Source organism: Myotis davidii, unplaced genomic scaffold (assembly GCF_000327345.1).
Source record: "Myotis davidii unplaced genomic scaffold, ASM32734v1 scaffold411, whole genome shotgun sequence".
Classification (NCBI taxonomy): Eukaryota; Metazoa; Chordata; class Mammalia; order Chiroptera; family Vespertilionidae; genus Myotis; species Myotis davidii.
Genome location: NW_006282917.1, coordinates 597,018 through 616,344, shown reverse-complemented (window position 1 = coordinate 616,344; position 19,327 = coordinate 597,018). Strand labels below are relative to the sequence as shown.

At 41.3% G+C, this 19,327-nt stretch overlaps 1 protein-coding gene across 1 annotated transcript; it reads right to left on the bottom strand.

Moving 5' to 3' along the window:
* Positions 1-2,598: 2,598 nt before the first annotated feature.
* ZNF674 (zinc finger protein 674) lies at positions 2,599-18,914 on the bottom strand. The gene is given in 7 exon segments (XM_006753320.2): positions 2,599-3,335; positions 3,337-3,971; positions 3,973-4,217; positions 11,202-11,297; positions 11,617-11,743; positions 17,159-17,203; positions 18,851-18,914. Coding segments are annotated over 6 exon segments (1,713 nt in total). The 5' UTR covers positions 17,174-17,203; positions 18,851-18,914; the 3' UTR covers positions 2,599-2,740.
* Positions 18,915-19,327: the final 413 nt, after the last annotated feature.

Below are 19,327 nucleotides of genomic sequence, written 5' to 3'. Positions count from 1 at the left end.
CCCTGCCTCTCTCTCCGGGCCTGATCCGCAGCCTCCTCAGCAGTCAGTGCTGGGTCGCTGCACCCTCAGCGGCAGTCAGTGCTGGGTCACCACAGCAACCCAGCACTGACTGCAGGACTGACTTCTGGTGTTTGGTCGAGCCTTCGGTCGGTCGTTATGGACCCTGGGTTTTTATATATTGGGATATGCATAACCATGGACACAGAATAGTGTGGTGAAGGTCTGGGGCAGGGGGAAGGGGGCAGGCTAGAAGGGATCAATGGGGTGAAAAAGGAGACATATGTAATTCTTTCAAATATATATATTTAAAAGAAGATCCAATTGAAAGTCTGTGGTTTTTACCAGAGCCTATCATCACTGATGGGATCTGAACTTTAATTTTGATCTCCTTGGCACATACTTCTGTGGAAAGCTCCTAGTTTCTCAGGAACTTGGCTGTTGTGCATCTCTGAATCTGTCTCATGCCATTTACCAACCATTGAGCTCCTTGTGGGAAAAAGTAGCTCAATCCATTGGTCTTATTTTTCTTCAATTCTCTTATCTCAATAGTTTTGCCACTCAAGTCCCACTGTCTTAGCTCAGGGTTTCAGGGTTTCCTTGGATCCTAGAAGCCAACTGCAGTTCCTTGCCACATGGATTTTTCTCAGCATGGCTGCTTTCTTCATCAGGACAGCAAAGAAAAACTCTCTAGTCTGCCAAAATGGAGCTACATCCCATCACCTTTGCCATAATCTATTTGCTAGGGGCAAGTCTCAGTTCTGCCCACACTCAAGGGGAGAGCATTATATAGGGCAGAAATTATTGGGGTCACCTGGGGTGTACCTGATAAAATTGCTGACAATAGGACACGGAAAAGAGGGGAATATGAGCATTCACAAATATCATGGTAAATGAGATTTCTATCTTTCTATTGGATGTCAGAAGTCAGTTTTCTCATTACTTTGTGCTACTTTCAACCATTCATCTCTCCTAACCTATAAAATTTGTTAGCTGATAAATTATGTCACAGGATTTGGTGGTTACAAACTAAAAAACTATGGAGATGTTTTATTTTTATCAAAAAAATAACATTCCAGATATTAAAATAACAGGAAACATATTCTAAAGACCCAAAATACATACTCAAAACCATAGACTCAATCACATGGAAAATGAATAGGCAATACACACGTGCCCGCATGCGCGCGCGCGCACACACACACACACACACACACACACACACGAAAATTAGGTCATTTTTAAGAGAATGATGTCATATATCAAAGACAAAGCTGAATGAGAAAATAAATGGAAAACAGAATCAAGTATATACAAAATTAAACAACTGGTAGTTTCTGGAGAAGACATTTTAAAAATCAATAATCCCAATGCCCAAATGATAAATAACTTAATAATTTGGAGTATTTCCTTCCTAGTTTTTTGTTCTTTGTGTCCTAGACACATATACACAGCCCTAAAATATATTTTAATATAATACAAATATGTTTACTTATATATGTGCATATAATTTTACTCATAATAAAACTGCTATATTTCTACCACCCAGAATCACTTATATAACTGGTGAATATACATCCTCTATGTATTTCTTTACAATGTAAGTCATGCAGTATATTGTTTTATAATCTATTTTTTCACTTAACAGACCATTCCCCCCAAACAGGATAATTCTTAATTGGTACATATTATTCCACCTTTTTGATATAGCTTTAATCAATTGCCCATCATTGAATAATCAATATTTTTGCTATTTTAAATAATATTGCTGTGATGGCAGATACACTAAAAATTAAAAATCTTTCATTGCCTCACAATATCTTTAATAATAAACGTGTAATATGCTAATTAGACCGGATGTCCTTCCGGGCGACCTTCTGGACAAAGCCAGGGCTGTGAGGGAAGCCCAGGTACTGGGAGCCTGCCAGTGGCTGGAGGGAAGCCTGGGTCCCAGATGCCATAGGGAAGTTGGTGCCAGAAGCCGGAGGAAGGAAGATGTATTCTTGAATGAATTTCATGCATCGGGCCTCGAGTGTAACCATAAAATGATTAATCTTTCTTAAAAGACAAAATATTCTTGTAAGCGCTGTTCCTAAGCAAGTTGTGTCAAAGCTTACTATTTGTCTTTTCTGTGTTTGCAATTCTGCACTGAATATACTGATAAATATGTGGAGGATCTTCTGTTTGATCTTCTCTCATGGATCATGCTGACTCATCCTTTCTCACTAAGAAATACACTGGAAGTTTGCCCTAACTAGGATTAATATTTTATGCTTTATTGTACTGTTCTTTAAAAATGTCATACTCTATTCCACAATGAATATATCTTAGTGTTACTAATGAGTGTTTATTTGCAGCCTCTGCACCTTTTCCACAATGTTTGGAACATATTTCTCTCATAATTTCTAACAGTTTTATAAATTCATTAAATTTGTAGTTTTTCCACAGCATAAATACTCTGATAAGCAATGGCATTTAAATTCTCTCCAAAGGCTTTCCAACACCAAGACACAGTTTTGCCACTTTTGAATTCTTTGATATACAATTTGCCATGCATGCATAAGAATTCTGGGTGAAATATTGATCACATTTATTATATGCTTCTGCAATTATACTTTTTATTAAGTTAAATGAACATTATATACTATATGAAGAATTTCTGACCTTTAAGAGTTACTCCCGAGGATGAATTGATATACAATGAAGTATAACTGCTAGTGATGTTACCCCACTCTTAAGTATATTAAGAGGTTTTATCTCCTGAATGACTTCTCTGATGTTTAATGAGAGTTGACTTCCCACTGAAGGCTTTGCTACATTCTTTGCATTCATAGGGTTTCTCTCCCGTATGAGTTCTATGATGTACAATGAGAGTTGATTTCACATAGAAAGCCTTCCCACATTCACTACACTCATATGGTTTTTCCCCTGTATGAATTCTGTGATGTTTAATGAGAGTTGACTTTCTACTAAAGGCTTTCCCACAGTCACTGCAGTCATAGGGTCTCTCTCCTGTATGAATTCTCTGGTGTTTAATCAGTGGTGACTTCTCACTGAAGGCTTTCCCACATTCACTGCATTTATAGGGTTTTTCTCCTGTATGAGTTCTTTGATGTACAATAAGGGTCGATTTCTTACCAAAGGCTTTCCCACATCTTCTGCATTCATGAGGTCTCTCTCCTGTATGAGTTCTATGATGTACAGAGAGGTGTGATTTTCCACTGAAAGTCTTCTCACATATGCTACATTCATAGGGTTTTTCTCCTGTGTGAATTTTCTGATGAACAGAGAGGTCTGACTTTCCCCTGAAGCTTTTTACACATTCGTTACACTCAAAAGTTTTCTTTTGTATGCATTCTCTGATGTTTAATGGGGGTGGGTTTCTTATAAAAGGTTTTCCTGTGTTTATTGCATTCAGGTTTCTCACCCATGTGAATCCTCTGATGCATAAGGCTTTTGATACCTTCATAAAATGCTTGTCTAATGTGTGTTTTTTCATGTCTAATAAGGTGATATGAACTCTTAAAAGTTTTTGTACATTCACTACATACAAATAGTTTCTCTCCTGTATGAGTTCGCTGATGTTTAATTAGAGTTGACTTCTGGATAAAGGTTTTCCCACATTCATTGCATTCATAGGGCTTCTCCCCTGTATGAGTTCTCTGGTGTGCAATGAGGGTTGACTTCTGGCTGAAGGCTTTTGCACATTCACAGCATTCATAAGGTTTCTCTCCAGTGTGAGTTCTCTGATGTACAGCAAGGTTTCCTTTCTGGATAAATGCTTTTCCACAGTCAGAACATTCATAGGGTTTCTCCCCAGTTTGAATTTTCTGACTTTTAAGGGCTTGCTTATGGTGGAAGGCTTTTCCATGGTGTTTAGGTTCAAAGATTTTCTCTCCAGGTTGAGCTTTATCAAGATTAGAACAGAAGCACAATTTCCAATATGCCTGATATTCATCATCTTTCTTTTTTTCCATAGCTTCTATTTTGACTCAGAAAGTTCAAATTATGTTTTGGACATCTTTCCCATGAATAATATTTAAGGAGTCTTTGTCTTATAGAAACAAAGTCTGTGCTGGGATAAATAATTTTTCCGCATGTTCTTATTTCTTGGTCACTCGCATCCTTCAGAGTTTCCTGGTGTATAAATGTAGCTTGCCACAGAGATTTATCTTGGCTTTCCTTGTGGTTATCTTTCTGGTTATCAACTTTCCAGAATTCTAGGGGGACAAAATGCAATAAATCATCAAACTTGTAAATGCTCCTACTACAATGTTCTAGGATAAAATTAATTCATAAACATCCCACTGAGAATTCCTATCAATAGATATGAGCTGATGTGGATGGACCCTCCCTATGCTCCCCCACCACTACCAAATGAAAAGGCAAAGAAATGCTGGCTTATATTTAACAAAAATAATTTAAAACACAGTCAAGCTAAAAATCAAGAAAATAAACTTATTACATGTGAAAAGTGAAGTGGGAATTTAAAGTGGTGGGATGAACAGAAATTAAGGTTTGAGGATTTGCAGGGGACTCCAGACCATAGGGCACAAATGTTCAGGAATGTAATTTGCGCTTAAAGCTGGAATCACAAGGTGTTTCCATGCTTGTTTAACAGGAACTAGAAGGACTCCCCACTGGTCAAGGAAATTGAAAATAAGGATATTATCTATATAATAAAAGCCTAAGCGACTCTTATGGCAGAACGACCAGAACCAGTCGCTATGATGTGCACTGACCACCAGGGAGCAGGTGTAGGAGCTGCCCCCTGGTGATCAGTGCACTCCTACAGGGGGAGCACTGCTCAGCCAGAAGTCAGGCTCACGGCTGGCAAGTGTAGTGGTGGTGGTGGTAAGGAGCAGCGAGCAGGCAGGTGGTAAAGATTGAGGGGTCCCAGACTGCAAGAGGGCGCAGACTGGGCTGAGGGACCCCCTCCCCCCCAGTGCGCACTGGGCCTCTATTGTATAAGAAACAAAAAACCTAGTTCTGTAACCCAATTCAAGTGATTATCAGTGTAGTACAGCAACAACAATCTGAAAAATTAACCTGAAAATTGGTCCTGTTATTAGTAGCAATGGCAAACTTTCCAAAACTCTCCAACAATGTACATACCCTATATTGTTATGTTTTTATAGTTTAGGGCTCACAGCCCATCTATGGAAAACCAATTCTCACTGAAGAGCTCACAGTAAGCAATTAAAAACCTCACAAGGAAATGAATCATTGTGAGAGAGAATTAGCAGATACATTTAAAGATACTCGCTCATTCCTAGAAATATAACTAGTAGAAACATATGGATTTTAAAATAAATACATTTTAAGTATACAAAAGAGTCAGATAAGAATTGGACTATGGGTTGAAAAATAGGAAATTTTTGGGAATCCTATATAATAAAAGGGTAATATGTAGATTGACCCTAACAGCAGAGTGACTGGGGGATGTCTGACTGCCAGCTTTGGCCCGATCCCCCTGGGGAGCGGGCTTAAGCCAGCAAGTGGACATCTCCCGAGGAGGTCCCAGACTGCGAGAGGGCACAGGCTGGGCTGAGGGACCCCCCCACGCCCCCGAGTGCACAAATTTTTGTGCACTGGGTCTCTAGTATAAATATAAAAGAATATATAGGTGTTAAACTAGAGAGGTTGAACTAGTCACAGATAAAGACAGATTTAATGAATTAGATGACAGCTTGAGAAATAACACAAAAAATGTAGCATAAAGAGCTAACAAAAGAGAAATATGTTAAGAGAAATAGAGAAATGGTAAGTTTCAACATAAGTTTAATAGAAAATCCAAATGGAAGAATAGAGAAAATGGAGAGAGGCAATATGCCAAGACATAGGTTAACAAAGAAGCCTTGAGAATGCTATACTTAGGAAGACCTCCTTGGGAGGTTGGCCCTTGGCTGACATTTGGGAATTTGGAGTTCAGGAATGTCCCCACCATTCCCTAAGAGATAAGGCTGCTTGTACAAACCCTGTGATTTATGCTGAACATTTCCTTTCCTTCTGGGAGTCTGGAATTTTGGTATGTGCTAAGCCAAGTTTGTGTATCTGACCAGCCTCTAAGAAAATCTGAGGGTGGTGAGCCTCTAATAGTCTTCCCTGGGCATAAACATCACACAGGTTTCTGAATTTCACTACTAGGAGAAGTGTGCCCTGTGTGACCTTTCATGGGAGAGAGAAAGCATAAGGGATACTATACATGAATTCCTCCAGAATCTATTACTGTTTTTCCCCTTATGATCTAATTATATATGCTCACTTCATCGTTGTAATAAATTTTAGCTGTAAGTACAACTATATGCTGATTCCCATGCGTCCTTCTCAAGAATATCTGAATCTGGTAGTGATCTTGAGAGCCCCTATCTAGGTTAAAAAAAAAAAAGCAAAAATATTAAAGAATATTTTCAAAGTCCTAAGAGAAGCTACATTTTATAACTCTATTCCTAGATAAATTATTTCAAAGAAAGATGACAAATATAGACATTTTTGGACAAGAAAAGACAGAGAATTTACCACAGCATGGCTAAGAATAATGCTTGGTACCTGAAATATTCAGGAGGAAGATGGCCAAAGGGGGAAAGGGCGGTAAAGAAAATACAGCAAAAGCAGAAAAAAAGAGGTAAAGAAAAAGCAGGCTATATAGAAAATACAAACAAGTAAGAAATACAAATATAGTAATAGCATAATAAATAAATATTAACTAAAAGCTGACAATATTAAATTGTATTTTTAAACATCAGCTCTTTGCTTTCAAAAGACAATTAGAACAAAATGAGAGAGAAATGTTGAAAATAACATTATAGTAAAACAATGCTTAATATTATACGAAACAGAATGAACTTAATGCCAAAAGCAAATAAGGTCAGAATATGAGCATATTATAAAGAAATTTCATTTACATAGATGCAAAACTCTTAAGCACACAAGGCAAACTGAACTTATTTATGAGAGAAAAGACATAATACACCTAGTGATATTGAAAATGTACATACCCTACCAGGTATTCCACTTGTAGTTACACCATAGACAAATTCTGCAAATGTGAGTCGGGATACATGTACAAGAAGGGCAACAAAGTATTAGAAACAACCAAATGCTCACCAATAGAGGTATGGATTAATGAACTGTGATACTCAGACATTGGCATGCTATACAAGAGTTAAAATGAATGAACTAGTAAATATAACATATCAGCATAGGTAAAGCTCAAAGTGCAACACTGAATACAGAAAGCAAGTTGTAGAAAGACGCCTATTGTTTGAGAACACTAATCTGGTAAATTTACAAAAAGAATGTTATATTAATGACAGATATGTAGTAAAAGTATAAAAACAAGGATTAGAAGGATACTCACCATATTCGTGATATTGTTTGTCCAGGGAGGGAATGAGGGGAGCAGGACTCAAGAGGGGAAAAGGGGGAAAGATTTCCCTTTAAATGAAGTTCATAGTTTTCACTACTACACGAAATTAGACTTTTTAAAAACTAAAATGAGATTACCACTGACCCTCAAAAATAAAAAGGACAATAAGGGAATATTATGAACAACTATATGCCAATAAATTTGACAATTTAGGTGAAATGAACAAATTCCTTGAAAGATATAAATTACCAAATTAATTCAAGAATTATCTGAATAACCCAATATCTATTAAAGAAATTGAAATTGTAATTTAATACCTTCCCACAAAGAAAACTCCAATCCCAGATGCCTTCACTAGAGAATTCTATCAAACATTTAAGTAAAAACTAACACCAATTTTACACAAATTCTTCCAAAGAACTGAAGAGATGCAGAAATACTTCCAACTCATCTATGACTTCATTATCTTGATTGTGGTGATAGATTCATGGGTGTGTACATGTCAAAACTTATCAAATTATACACTTTAAATATGTGAAATTTCTTGTATGTCAATTATACAACAAAGGTGTTAAAATAGCTAGATCAGTTCTTAAAGACTGTCATAGCATTTGCAATGATCATATTCGAAAAATAAGCTATCAAATTAATGATCTAAGCTTCTACCTTATGAAACCAGGAAAAGAGAAAATTAAATTCAAACTAGCAAAAGGACAGAGATAAAGATAAAATCTAGAATTAATGAATTTGAGGTTTCTATGTCTGGCTACAATGAAGTATGTCTATTGATTATTTCAACTAAAAACTTTGGACAAAATATGTAAAGCAACTACTTGAGGATTCTAACAAGTAAACAAAAGCGGGGAGACTTGAAGGTGAACCAGAAAGTGGAAAAGCAGCCCATACATCACTCAGTTTTTTTTTCACAAAACTTTGTCCCAATGGCATATGAATCTCCCTAAGACATGAGCTCATCTAAGAGCTGTGCATGCAAGGAAAGCAAAGCTTCATACAAAAGCTTTAAGAACTGAACTAAACTAAGATTTAAACCACAGCTCAAGTCTGAGACTAACACCTGAGTAACATGTGTGTGTCATAGACCTAAAGCAGGACAGTGAAGGGTTTGAAAATTGTACAAAGACTTAAACCATCACTCAAGTCTTACATTAACTTTTGAAAGGTTCATACACAACACAGATCCAAAGGAGCACAGTGAAGGCTTTGAAAACTGAATTGACTGTAACCAACACCCTCAGATGGTGAGATGAAACTGGTGGTCTGAATCTAACCAGGTTAATTACATGATAAATGAATATTAAAACAACAAAATAATCACCAGTATCTACGATAGAATCCAAAATTATCCAACATAAAGAACCAGCAAATTAAAGAAACTAAAAATAAAAATTTTTTAAAAGTTGCGAAGGAGCTGGGGAGCAGAAGGCCAATGTGTAATTGAGCTAAATCCTTGTCTTTCACAAAAGGGTGGCAAAACTAAACACTACCAAGTATTAAAAACAGAAATCCTGAAAAGAGGCTGCACTTGGAAGTGTGACTAGAAACACACTAGGATTACTCTGAATAACATTCTGTTCAGAACTCCTACATAACATGAGCCTCCACTACTTTTAATATCTTACTAAAGGCCCAGTACATGAAATTCGTGCAGGGGTAGGGTCCCTAAGCCTGGCCGGTGATCAGGACTGATCTGTGGTGCAACCGGCGGGGTGGTCTGGGGAACCCCCACTGGCACCCACATTGGCTGGCCTGATGCCACCCACTTGCCGGCCCTCCCCCCCCCCGCCCCGCTGCAGGTCACCTCCCTCTGTGGGGTGATGCAGAGCAATCTGGGGGAGGGTGGGCACTGGCACTTGCCTTGGCTGGCCTGGGGCCTGCAGGCTGGGGTCAGCTCCTACGTTGAGCGTCTGCCCTCTGGTGGTCAGTGCGCATCATAGCGACCGGTCATTCCACCAGTTGTTCTGCTGTTTGGTCGATTTGCATATTAGGCTTTTGTTATATAGGAAGGAAGGATACTTTTAAAAAATATTTTCATTGATTTTAGAGAGAAACATTGATCCATGTCCTTGCATATGCCCCTGGGCCTGGAATCGAACCCAAAACTTGGGTATGTGCCGAGGAATAGAACCGGTGACCTTTTAGTGCACAGGATGATGCTTAACCAACTGAGCTACACCAGCCAGGGCAATATTGTATGCTTTTTATATAAGGGAATCAGAACTCCAAGGCTGGACTGTGCCTTTAGTTTGCTTTTCCTCCTTCCAGGATAAGTTGAGTGGGAAGGAAGTACTGATAAGAGGAGGAATATGAAATAAAAATGAACTCACAGTCATTATAATCCCTGGGAACATTGGAAGTAGGAAAAGGCATGCCATTAGTAGACTGGAACTCCCAGTGAATCTCTACAAGGCAGTAGATATGGGAATGACTGAGCAATGAAGAGGACATTGTAGCCCAAAATGTCCCTGGGAGAAGCTACCGAGTGGTGGGTGTACGTCTGCACGGGAAGGCTCTGAGGGAGAGGTTGCCTCTGCTCAGTAGGCATGGGCTCTGGGAAAGGCACCCAGGAGTCACTTGGGATCAGCCGGGTCAGTATCTCACTATGGCTGTAGCTCTGACACTAATTTTCACAGCAAATTCAGATTCAGTCAATTTCAGGTGCATTTCTACTTAGAGCCCAGGCCTTGACCATGTTGCTAGTCCATGAACCACACTGAATAGTAGCAAAATTCTAGACCAGTGATGGTGAACCTATGACACGCGTGTCAGAGGTGACACGCGAACTCATTTTTTGGGTTGATTTTTCTTTGTTAAATGGCATTTAAATATATAAAATAAATATCAAAAATATAAGTCTTTGTTTTACTATGGTTGCAAATATGAAAACATTTCTATATGTGACACGGCACCAGAGTTAAGTTAGGGTTTTTCAAAATGCTGACACGCCAAGCTCAAAAGATCCGCCATCACTGAACTAGACAGACTTATTTGGAGTAGGCACACTGAGTGGCCACTGTGAGTGGGGGAGAAAGAGGAAAACTAACATCTGAAGAGTGTCTGAATCCCCATTAGGGGTGCAGAGCAAAAACAAACAGATAAAGAAAAAAAAAGCAGCTCTGTCCAGGACTGAGGTATGGATCACTGAAGCTTGCCACCATAAAGTAATGTCCTCTCCAGTTTTTAGTTCCTTTTTTTTTTAATAAACAGATGATACAAAAGACAAAAGAGTTGAGTGGGAAGGAAGTACTGATAAGAGGAGGAATATGAAAACCAGCAGTCACAAGTCAGTTTTGGAAGAGTCTGAGAGGAAATAAGAAGAGAAAATAGAGAACTGTGTTAATGTTGACACTGTTCACTCACACCGTGAGGGCAGGAAAAGACAAGTGGGTACCTAGTCTGATAGAGTTGAAGGTCATTAGCAAAGCTTTTTGTCCACACTGATTCTATTAAACCAGGTAGGATCATTTCCCTGAGGTTGAAGACAATACTCCAAGTTTCAGACTCAAAGGGCCCACCATATGGCAAATAAAGAGGAAACATCACACCTGCATCTACTTCTATCCTGATGAAAATATAAATACTCAAGAGGGGGAAAGCCCTGAAGGTGCCAGAAAAGATGAAGAAAAGGCTTAGCACTTCTCACTAGGCAACCAGTGTATGGGGGGCATCCTGTGGATATCACAGCAACTCATTTCAATCTGAGTCCTGTCCTTAAGGCTGGGGCTCTGAGAAGAGCTCAAGGGCATGCCCAAGGCCAAGCTCTCACTGCTCTATTGTGTTCTCCTGGCCCTGTCCTGACTGGCAGGCACATGCTCACCTGGACAGCTCTGTATTATGGGTTCTCCATCTTCCCTCCTGGCCTCGTCTCCTTGTCCGAACCTGAAGATCACATCTGGTGTATCCACCAGGTATCCTGTGGAGGTGAAATGACACAGGACTTTATTATTAATGCTGGAGGCAGTCTAGAACCGAGACCCATCCTTGCAGGGTGAAGATGGTCTGGCCTCGGTGACCGTCCCATGAGCACAGCTATTTTCCCCTCATGCAGAACATGCACATAGAAAGCAAGAGCACAAACATACTGTGCCGGGTGCAAACAGGAGTATGAATTCTTGACAGTGAGCCTTAGGCCTAAACTCATTCAGGGCTTCAGACACCCCTGAGCATGCAGCAGCCGAGAAAGGGAGACATGAGTAGGGGTATTCTAGCCACACCATGGAGCAGTTCCTCACCCACAGAGACCACGTGGCCATAGTTCTCCAGCATGACATCCCTGTAGAGGTTCTTCTGAGAAAAGTCCAGTTGCTGCCACTCCTCCAAGGTGAAGTCCACAAACACATCTCTGAAGGTCAATGATTCCTACAACAGCACATTTTTCTCTAGCCCAGAGTGATGCGCTCGGGGGACTGGATATATATGACTTGTATCAACTGCCTACTCTGTGCCTATCCTAAGGATTTTGATCCTTGCTCCCATCCAGAATCCTGACAGATGAAGACAGTGAGGCACACTCACCCCAGGTCATGCACCTAGGAATTAGGGATTAAAACCCAAGTGGCCTGGTTTCCACACCCACATGTTTTTTGGTTAATCCTCAGCAGAGGATATTTTTTCCATTGCTTGTCAGAGAGAGTGGAAGGGAGGGAGGGAGAGAGGGGGAAGAGACAGAGAGAGAGAGAGAGAGAGAGAGAGAGAGAGAGAGAGAGAGCGCTAGCTGAGAGACACATCGGTTGGTTGCCTCCCACCTGCACCCCAACCTAGGGCCGGGAGTGAACCTACAACCCAGGTGCCTGTCCTTGACTGGGAATCGAACCTGCCACCCTTTGGTGCGCAGGCTGATGCTCTAACCACTGAGCACACTGGCCAGGTCTCCACACCTACATTTTAACACAGCACACTGCATTGCCTTCCTCTATATAATTGTCCTTATGCTGTTCACTGTCCACAATTTGACATAGTATAGGATATAAAGTGTTTATGTAACAAAGTTATTTTAAGCTTTATGAAAAAACAGATCTTACCCTGGAAATTCATTCTTTCAACCCATATTTATTGAATAGTGACCAAGCAGTTAAGTTCCAAGGATGTGAAGATTAATAAAAACAAACACCTCCTGAACAGAAGGAGCTTCAGCATAGCTGGGAGGGAAAGTGAGAGAGAAGGAGGGTTGTCAGCCCTCAGAGGACAGTGACAGAGAAGACTGAACAGAGGAGAGGAAGATGTAAATTCTCCTTGGGGCTGACACAGAAGACTTCACAGAGACTACAGAACTAGAACGGTTCTAAATGCAGCTACTCAATCATGACTGTGAGATAAGAGAAAATATATATTTGGTATCTGCTCCCTGGTTCCTGGCACAGAGCTCCTAAAATGCTTATCATTTCCTAAATGATAAAATCACTAGGAACACCTTTTGTTCTAAAGAGGTGACTCTTGATTGACTCCTGAATGGGGGGCTGGTCACTAGAAAGACCAAGCCATGCTGGTGGGAATGCAGACTGGTGCAGCCACTATGGAAGACAGTATGGAGTTTCCTCAAAAAGCAACAAATGGAACTCCCTTTTGACCCTGTGATTCCACTTCTAGGAATATATCCCAAGAAACCAGAAACACCAATCAGAAAGGATATATGCACCCCTATGTTCATAGCAGCACAATTCACCATAGCTAAGATCTGGAAACAGCCTAAGTGCCCATCAGTAGATGAATGGATTAGAAAACTGTGGTACATCTACACGATGGAATACTATGCTGCTCTAAAAAGGAAGGAACTCTTACCATTTGCAACGGCATGGATGGAACTGGAGAGCATTATGCTAAGTGAAATAAGCCAGTCAATGAAGGAAAAATACCACATGATCTCACTCATTCATGGATAATTGAGACCATTATAAACTTTTGACCAATAATAGATACAGAGGCAGAGCTGCCTCAAACAGAGTGTCAAACTGCAGCGGGAAGGCCGGGGAGGGTTCGGGGGTGGGAGGTAGGGGGATAAGAGATCAACCAAAGGACTTGTATGCAGGCATATAAGCATAACCAATGGACATAAGACACTGGGGGATGGGGGAGGCTAGGGGACTGTCTTGGGCGGGGGGAAAAAATGGACACATATGTAATATCCTTTGTAATAAATAATAAAATTTAAAAAAAAAAGAAAGACCAAGCCATGATTAGAAGCTTGGAATTTTCAGCCCCAACCACCATCCTCCAGAGAAAGGACCAGGGCTGGAAATGGAGTTAATATTTGAGTGTATGTATGAGGGGAGGCCTTGAAGAAATTCCTATAGTAAGGGATTCAGGGAGCTTCCAGTTGGGTGGACATACCCACATACAGGGAGGGTGACACCCCCACCCCAACTCCATGAGGACAGAAGCTTCTGCACTCAGAACCCTCCCAGGCCTCACCCTATGTAGCTCTTCTTCTCGAAGCTCATCTGTATCCTTTATCATAGCCTATGTTTCCCTGAGTTCTGGGAGGTACTCTAGCAAATTAACCAAGATGGGGAGCCACTGGAACCTCTGGGATCTATAGCTGCTTGGTCAGAAACACAGGTGTGGTGGGCAGTTTTGTGGGACTGAGCCCTTAACTTGTGGGATCTGATGCTATCTTCAGGTAGTTAGTGATAAAAATAGATACAGAAGCAGAGCAACATCGAACAGACTGTCAAACTACAGTGGGAAGGCCGGGGAGGGTTGGTGGTGGGGGTTGGGGGGGATAAGAGATCAACCGAAGGACTTGTATACATGCATATAAGCATAACCAATGGACACAGACACTAGCGGGTAGGGGAGGCCAGGGGAAGGTCAAGGGGGGAAAAAAAGGAGACATACAAGACCACCAAGTGTTGGTGTGACAGTATAGGATCCAGAGTGTAAATAAATGGGTTATTGGTCTCTGACAGGAATCCGGGCACTTAGAAAAGTGAGTGTTTGTTTGGTGGTGATAAGCCAAACATAGACCTTCCTTTGTTTACCTCAATCTGCTGACCAGGCCAGACACAGACCCTCCGGCTTCCTGGTTTTTGGGGTGTGTGTGTGTGTGTGTGTGTGTGTGTGTGTACAACCCTGGGTGATTTTGTCTTCCAGGGAATAGTTGGCAATGCCTGTAAAGTATTGTAATACTTTAAGCAATAAGAAATAAAATAAAGATTGATTTGTGGTCACACACACAAAAAACCAAAATAAAAAATAAAATATATTGGAGAATGTAAAAAAAAAAAATTGAGTTAGACTGTAGGATACCCAGTGACAAAGAAGTGCTTGCTGTGGGGAAAAACCTCCACACATTTGGTGACCAGAAGTGGCAGAAGGGAAGTGTTCTGTGTGAATAGTGAAAGAGACACAAAAAGGAGAAATACAGGAAAGAAAGACATGGTCCGGAAGAACTGGGTTTTCCTTTATACAGAAGGGACTCAATGGGTTTTTCCTTTATAACGACCAAGGGTTCTACTCTTAGCTAATCAATCATAAACACACACACACACACACACACACACACACACACCAAAAACCAGGAAGCCGGAGGGTCTGTGTCTGGCCTGGTCAGCCACCACCAAACAAACATTCACTTTTCTAAGTGCCCGGATTCCTGTCAGAGACCAATAACCCATTTATTTACACTCTGGATCCTATACCGTCACACCAACACTGGTGGTCTTGAATTCAAGGAAACATTTTGCACCCACAAGGCTCCAATAGGCATTCCATGGCATCAGTTTTACTTAGCTCTGCAGAAGAAGGAGACAGGAAGCAGGAGTTCTCAGAGCAGCTCACCCTCTCCTCTCACTCCTTCCAAATGATAGCTCAGTTGCTAGGGACCATGACCTCACTAGAGAAGAGAGGGGGCCACCTGGTTTAGAAGCCCGAAACTGTCAAAATTTAAGATTCACAGCCTTTGACCTAGAATTCTCACCTCTAGAAAGTTATCTACCAGGTCAGCTATGGCTATAAACTGAAATGTATATGGATATGTATTGCTATGTTGTTTATGGCATCAAAACATCCTAAATGTACATCACAGAAGGTAAATATGTAATGGTATTTCCAGGCAGTGGGGTATCAATCAGCCATTTTGTAAATGGGGTACAACCCTGGGTGATTTTGTCTTCCAGGGAATAGTTGGCAATGCCTGTAAAAATTTTTCATTGCCATGTGGGGTGGGGTGCTGACATCAAGAGGATAGAGGTCAGCGATGTTGCTGAATATCTCCAATGTATACTCAAGCTCCCTACAATATAGCATTATCTGGCCTAAAATGTCAAGAGTACCAATTTGAGAAAACCTGGGGCTGACCAAATACAGTGAAGGGAAAACGATCATGAAAAGTACCAGAATGTGCTGTAATATATGAAAAAGAAAGAAAGATTTTTATTTCAAGATAGGTAGATATGCATACCTGATATCTATAAGAATGTATAAAAATGAAGGAGATGCGGGGACAGGGGAACAGGAAGAATTCTTTTTCACCTTTTGTTAAACAATGCTTTTGTTTGAATTTTTATCATATGTACAAATTACTTTTTAAAATGCTCAATTCAATGCATTAATGCTCTATTTAGAATATGTTTTTAGAATTTTAGTATGCATATGCTTAAGTAAAAATGGTCTATGATTTACATCGTAGTATCTTCTTCAAATGTAAGGTTAAGTGGCTTCATAAAATGAATTGAATTCCGTTTCATCTTTCAAGAGCCTGGAAAAGTTGAACATAGAAATGACCTGGCCTTTAAAATTTTGTGAAAGTAGCAATTAATCTAGGATTTGGGAGGGCAAATTTGAAGTGTGAATACCTTGGATTTAAAATTCCAACTTCCAGGTGTATTCTCCATAAATACCTGCACTACTGGATATATACATAGAAAGTTGTTTAAGAGGCACTGTTCATAAAAGAAGAAGAAAATTAAAAACCTAAGTATCCATGAATAGAGAAAAAGTTAAATGATACATCCATACTACAAAATAGGACTAAAATAATCTTTATGTATTGACTAGAGGCCCAGTGCATGAATTCTTGCATGGGTAGGGTCTGGCTGGCCTACCCCGATCGGGCCAATTGGGCTGGGCTGGCCGGGGGGAGGGGACACGGGAGGTTGGATGGCTGGCCCCGCCCCCTGGTCGAACTCCCTGTCGAGGGGACAATTTGCATATTAATCTTTTATTATATAGGATGAGGAACACCACCTGGAATATATAATCAGATGGGAAAAGCAAGATGGATATGGGAGCTGGATGGCATTGGTGCAAAAACATGTACGACATTACATATGTATCTGTTTTTAGTTAATTTAACTGATGTAAATGCATCCACACCATGCTATCACCAAACTGGTAACAACGGGCATCTTGTGGAAGAACTGGAGGGAGAAGAAATGGGACTGTTTTGCCTACTATTTTTCATGAATATTAAAACATTAAGCATGGATTTTCTTTCATTATTTTCAACATAAAGAAAAAGCAAAAGTGAACTGGAAGTGAAGAAATGGAAGAAGCCAGATGATTCTAAGTATTTAAACAATCTCCTCTGAGAAGGAAGAGAAGAAAGATGAGGTGAATTTCTCAGAGGAATAAGATGAGAAAAGTATTTGTCTTTTATCTTTTCTTATTCTTTTTGGGGGGAGGGCAAGGATTGGAGAAACCTGAGGTGTACGACAGGTTGAACAGAAAACAGCCAGAGCAGAAGGGATTAACAGATCTTTCAAGGTTACATTATAGATTCCCCAAAGCTGCCCGAAGCTCACTGGAAACAAAGTAGGGGGGAAATGAGGCACTCACCTGAGACATGGCCATTCTGTTCTGCTCTGGACAAAGGATGGAGATCTACAAAGGTAGAATTAGGAAGTTCAAGATCAGTGAAAACAGCCATGAGACCACAATCATCAGCCTAACAATAACCACCCTTGCACCCTGGGTAGAATAATCTGGAAACATGGCCTGGAGCGCCAGTCTATTCCCTTGAGATGTTGCTAAGCACTTGTGGATTTTGCACATGGAATTTTCCCAATTTCCTGGACAGATGTATAACGTGTTTAAAAACATCTACTCAGAAGCTATTAATAACCTGGTACCTCCTTTCTCTCAATAATTTTATTCCTGGAAATGTATCATAAAAAAGCAAATACAAAGAGTACAAAGCTGCAAGGATGTTAGTGTAGTTGTTTCCACCATTCAAAAATTTGGACTCAACTTAACCTCCAGCAAGTGGAACTCCACTAAAAAGTAAGAAATACAAATAGAAAAAAAAAATACAAATAGTAATACCACATGGGCTTTAAAAATGGTGTGGAATCCTGTTTTCATTTCTTTTTTTTTTTAATATACTTCCATTGATTTCAGAGAGGGAGAGGGGGAGAAAGATAGAAACATCAATGATGAGGGAGAATCATTGATTGACTACCTCCGGCATGCTCCCTATTGGGGGGTCAAGCCCACAACCCAGGCATGTGCCCTGACCGGAATTGAACCTGGGACCCCCCAGTCCACAGGCTGACACTCTATCCACTGAGCCATCCAGCTAGGGCCTGTTTTCATTTCTTAACATGTTTAAAATCAGGTTACAAAAAGCAACTGCAGTGTGATCCCATTTGTTAAGCAGTATGTGTGTACTAAGGAAGAGCAGTCTGGAAGAGCATTTATTGAAATGTTGACAGTTACCTTTGAATGGTGATGTCACCTTTCCGCTTTTGTTTATTTGCATTTCTCAGTTTTGACAGTGAATATTAATTACTAGCCAAATAAAAATTATTACAAATCTCCGATTATCACACTGAGCCCTAGAGGTGACAGATCTTGAGAAAAGTCTGGAGGACAGGGATGTCTTGCTGTGGTTTGGAGGAAAAGAGACCAACAAGGGTTAAGAGGGCTGGGAGGAGAGGAGCCCAGCACTGGTCAGTTCCAATGGGGCTGGAAACCACTGACTTTGTCCCCTGTGCCCTCTGCCCTTCATTGGCTCACCCCACCATCCCTCCCCCCTTTCTCATGATTTTGCTTTGGTCACCATGCTCTTCCCTGTTGGGCAGTTTTGCAAAGAAAGTTTCAGCCAGGAGCTTTAGTGTGGAATAACCGTTATTACAATTCCTGTGGCAGCATTGAAATAACAGGGTTTAGCACTTGTAGCCTAATAAGTCACGCTCTCAGGCCCAGTTACAGTAGCATCAACAGAAGGCAGAACTGGATGGTAGCATACCTAGCAAGGACTCTGAAGTTCCACAAATTTAAAAAAAGGGAAACGCTTCCCCAGTTTCCTAGCTGTGTGACTATGGACAGGCTTCCGAGCTTTTCTGTTCTTCTTCTCGCTCTATCAAATGAAGATAATCGTAGTACCCACTCATAGGGCATTTACTAGGCACTCAATGAATCCCTCAATCACTCGAACTCCGCAGTCCGCCCCGCAACACACATCGCAGCCCTGCTCTGTCGCTGGACACCCTCCCCCTGAAGCGCTTCCCCAAGTCCGCCTCCCCTTACCTTGCTCGCAGGAACTGACAGCTTCGCGCAGAAAACAACAGACAGCGGACTCTCACGCCCTCGGGGTCAGGGGTCAGCGGAGCACTTCCGCTCCGGCACCCTGTTACCCCGGAGCCCGCAGTCGGTCGGGGCGCAGTGGCGCAAGCGCAGAACCGGTGCGTCCCAGCTTCCCTGTCCCCCCACCCGCAATGAACGACATGGCGTCGTTAGGGGACAGTGGATCTGACGTGGTTCTCTGCCACCATTTTCCGCGAGGACGGGGGAGAGGTCTCTGGGCGGCGAGAGGCAAGCGGGCTATTCCGACGGCCCCTTTCCAAAGTGTCCCCTGGGGACTCTGTGTCCCTCCATCCTCCCAAAGCCACCCTATCCACTTCCTCCAGCTCCTCCGAACAAGAACAATAGCGACGCCTGCTGTTCACAGTGCGCAGGGACCCAGGGCTAGTCCCCCAGAGTTGGGCTGTCCTCTCAGGCTCAGGG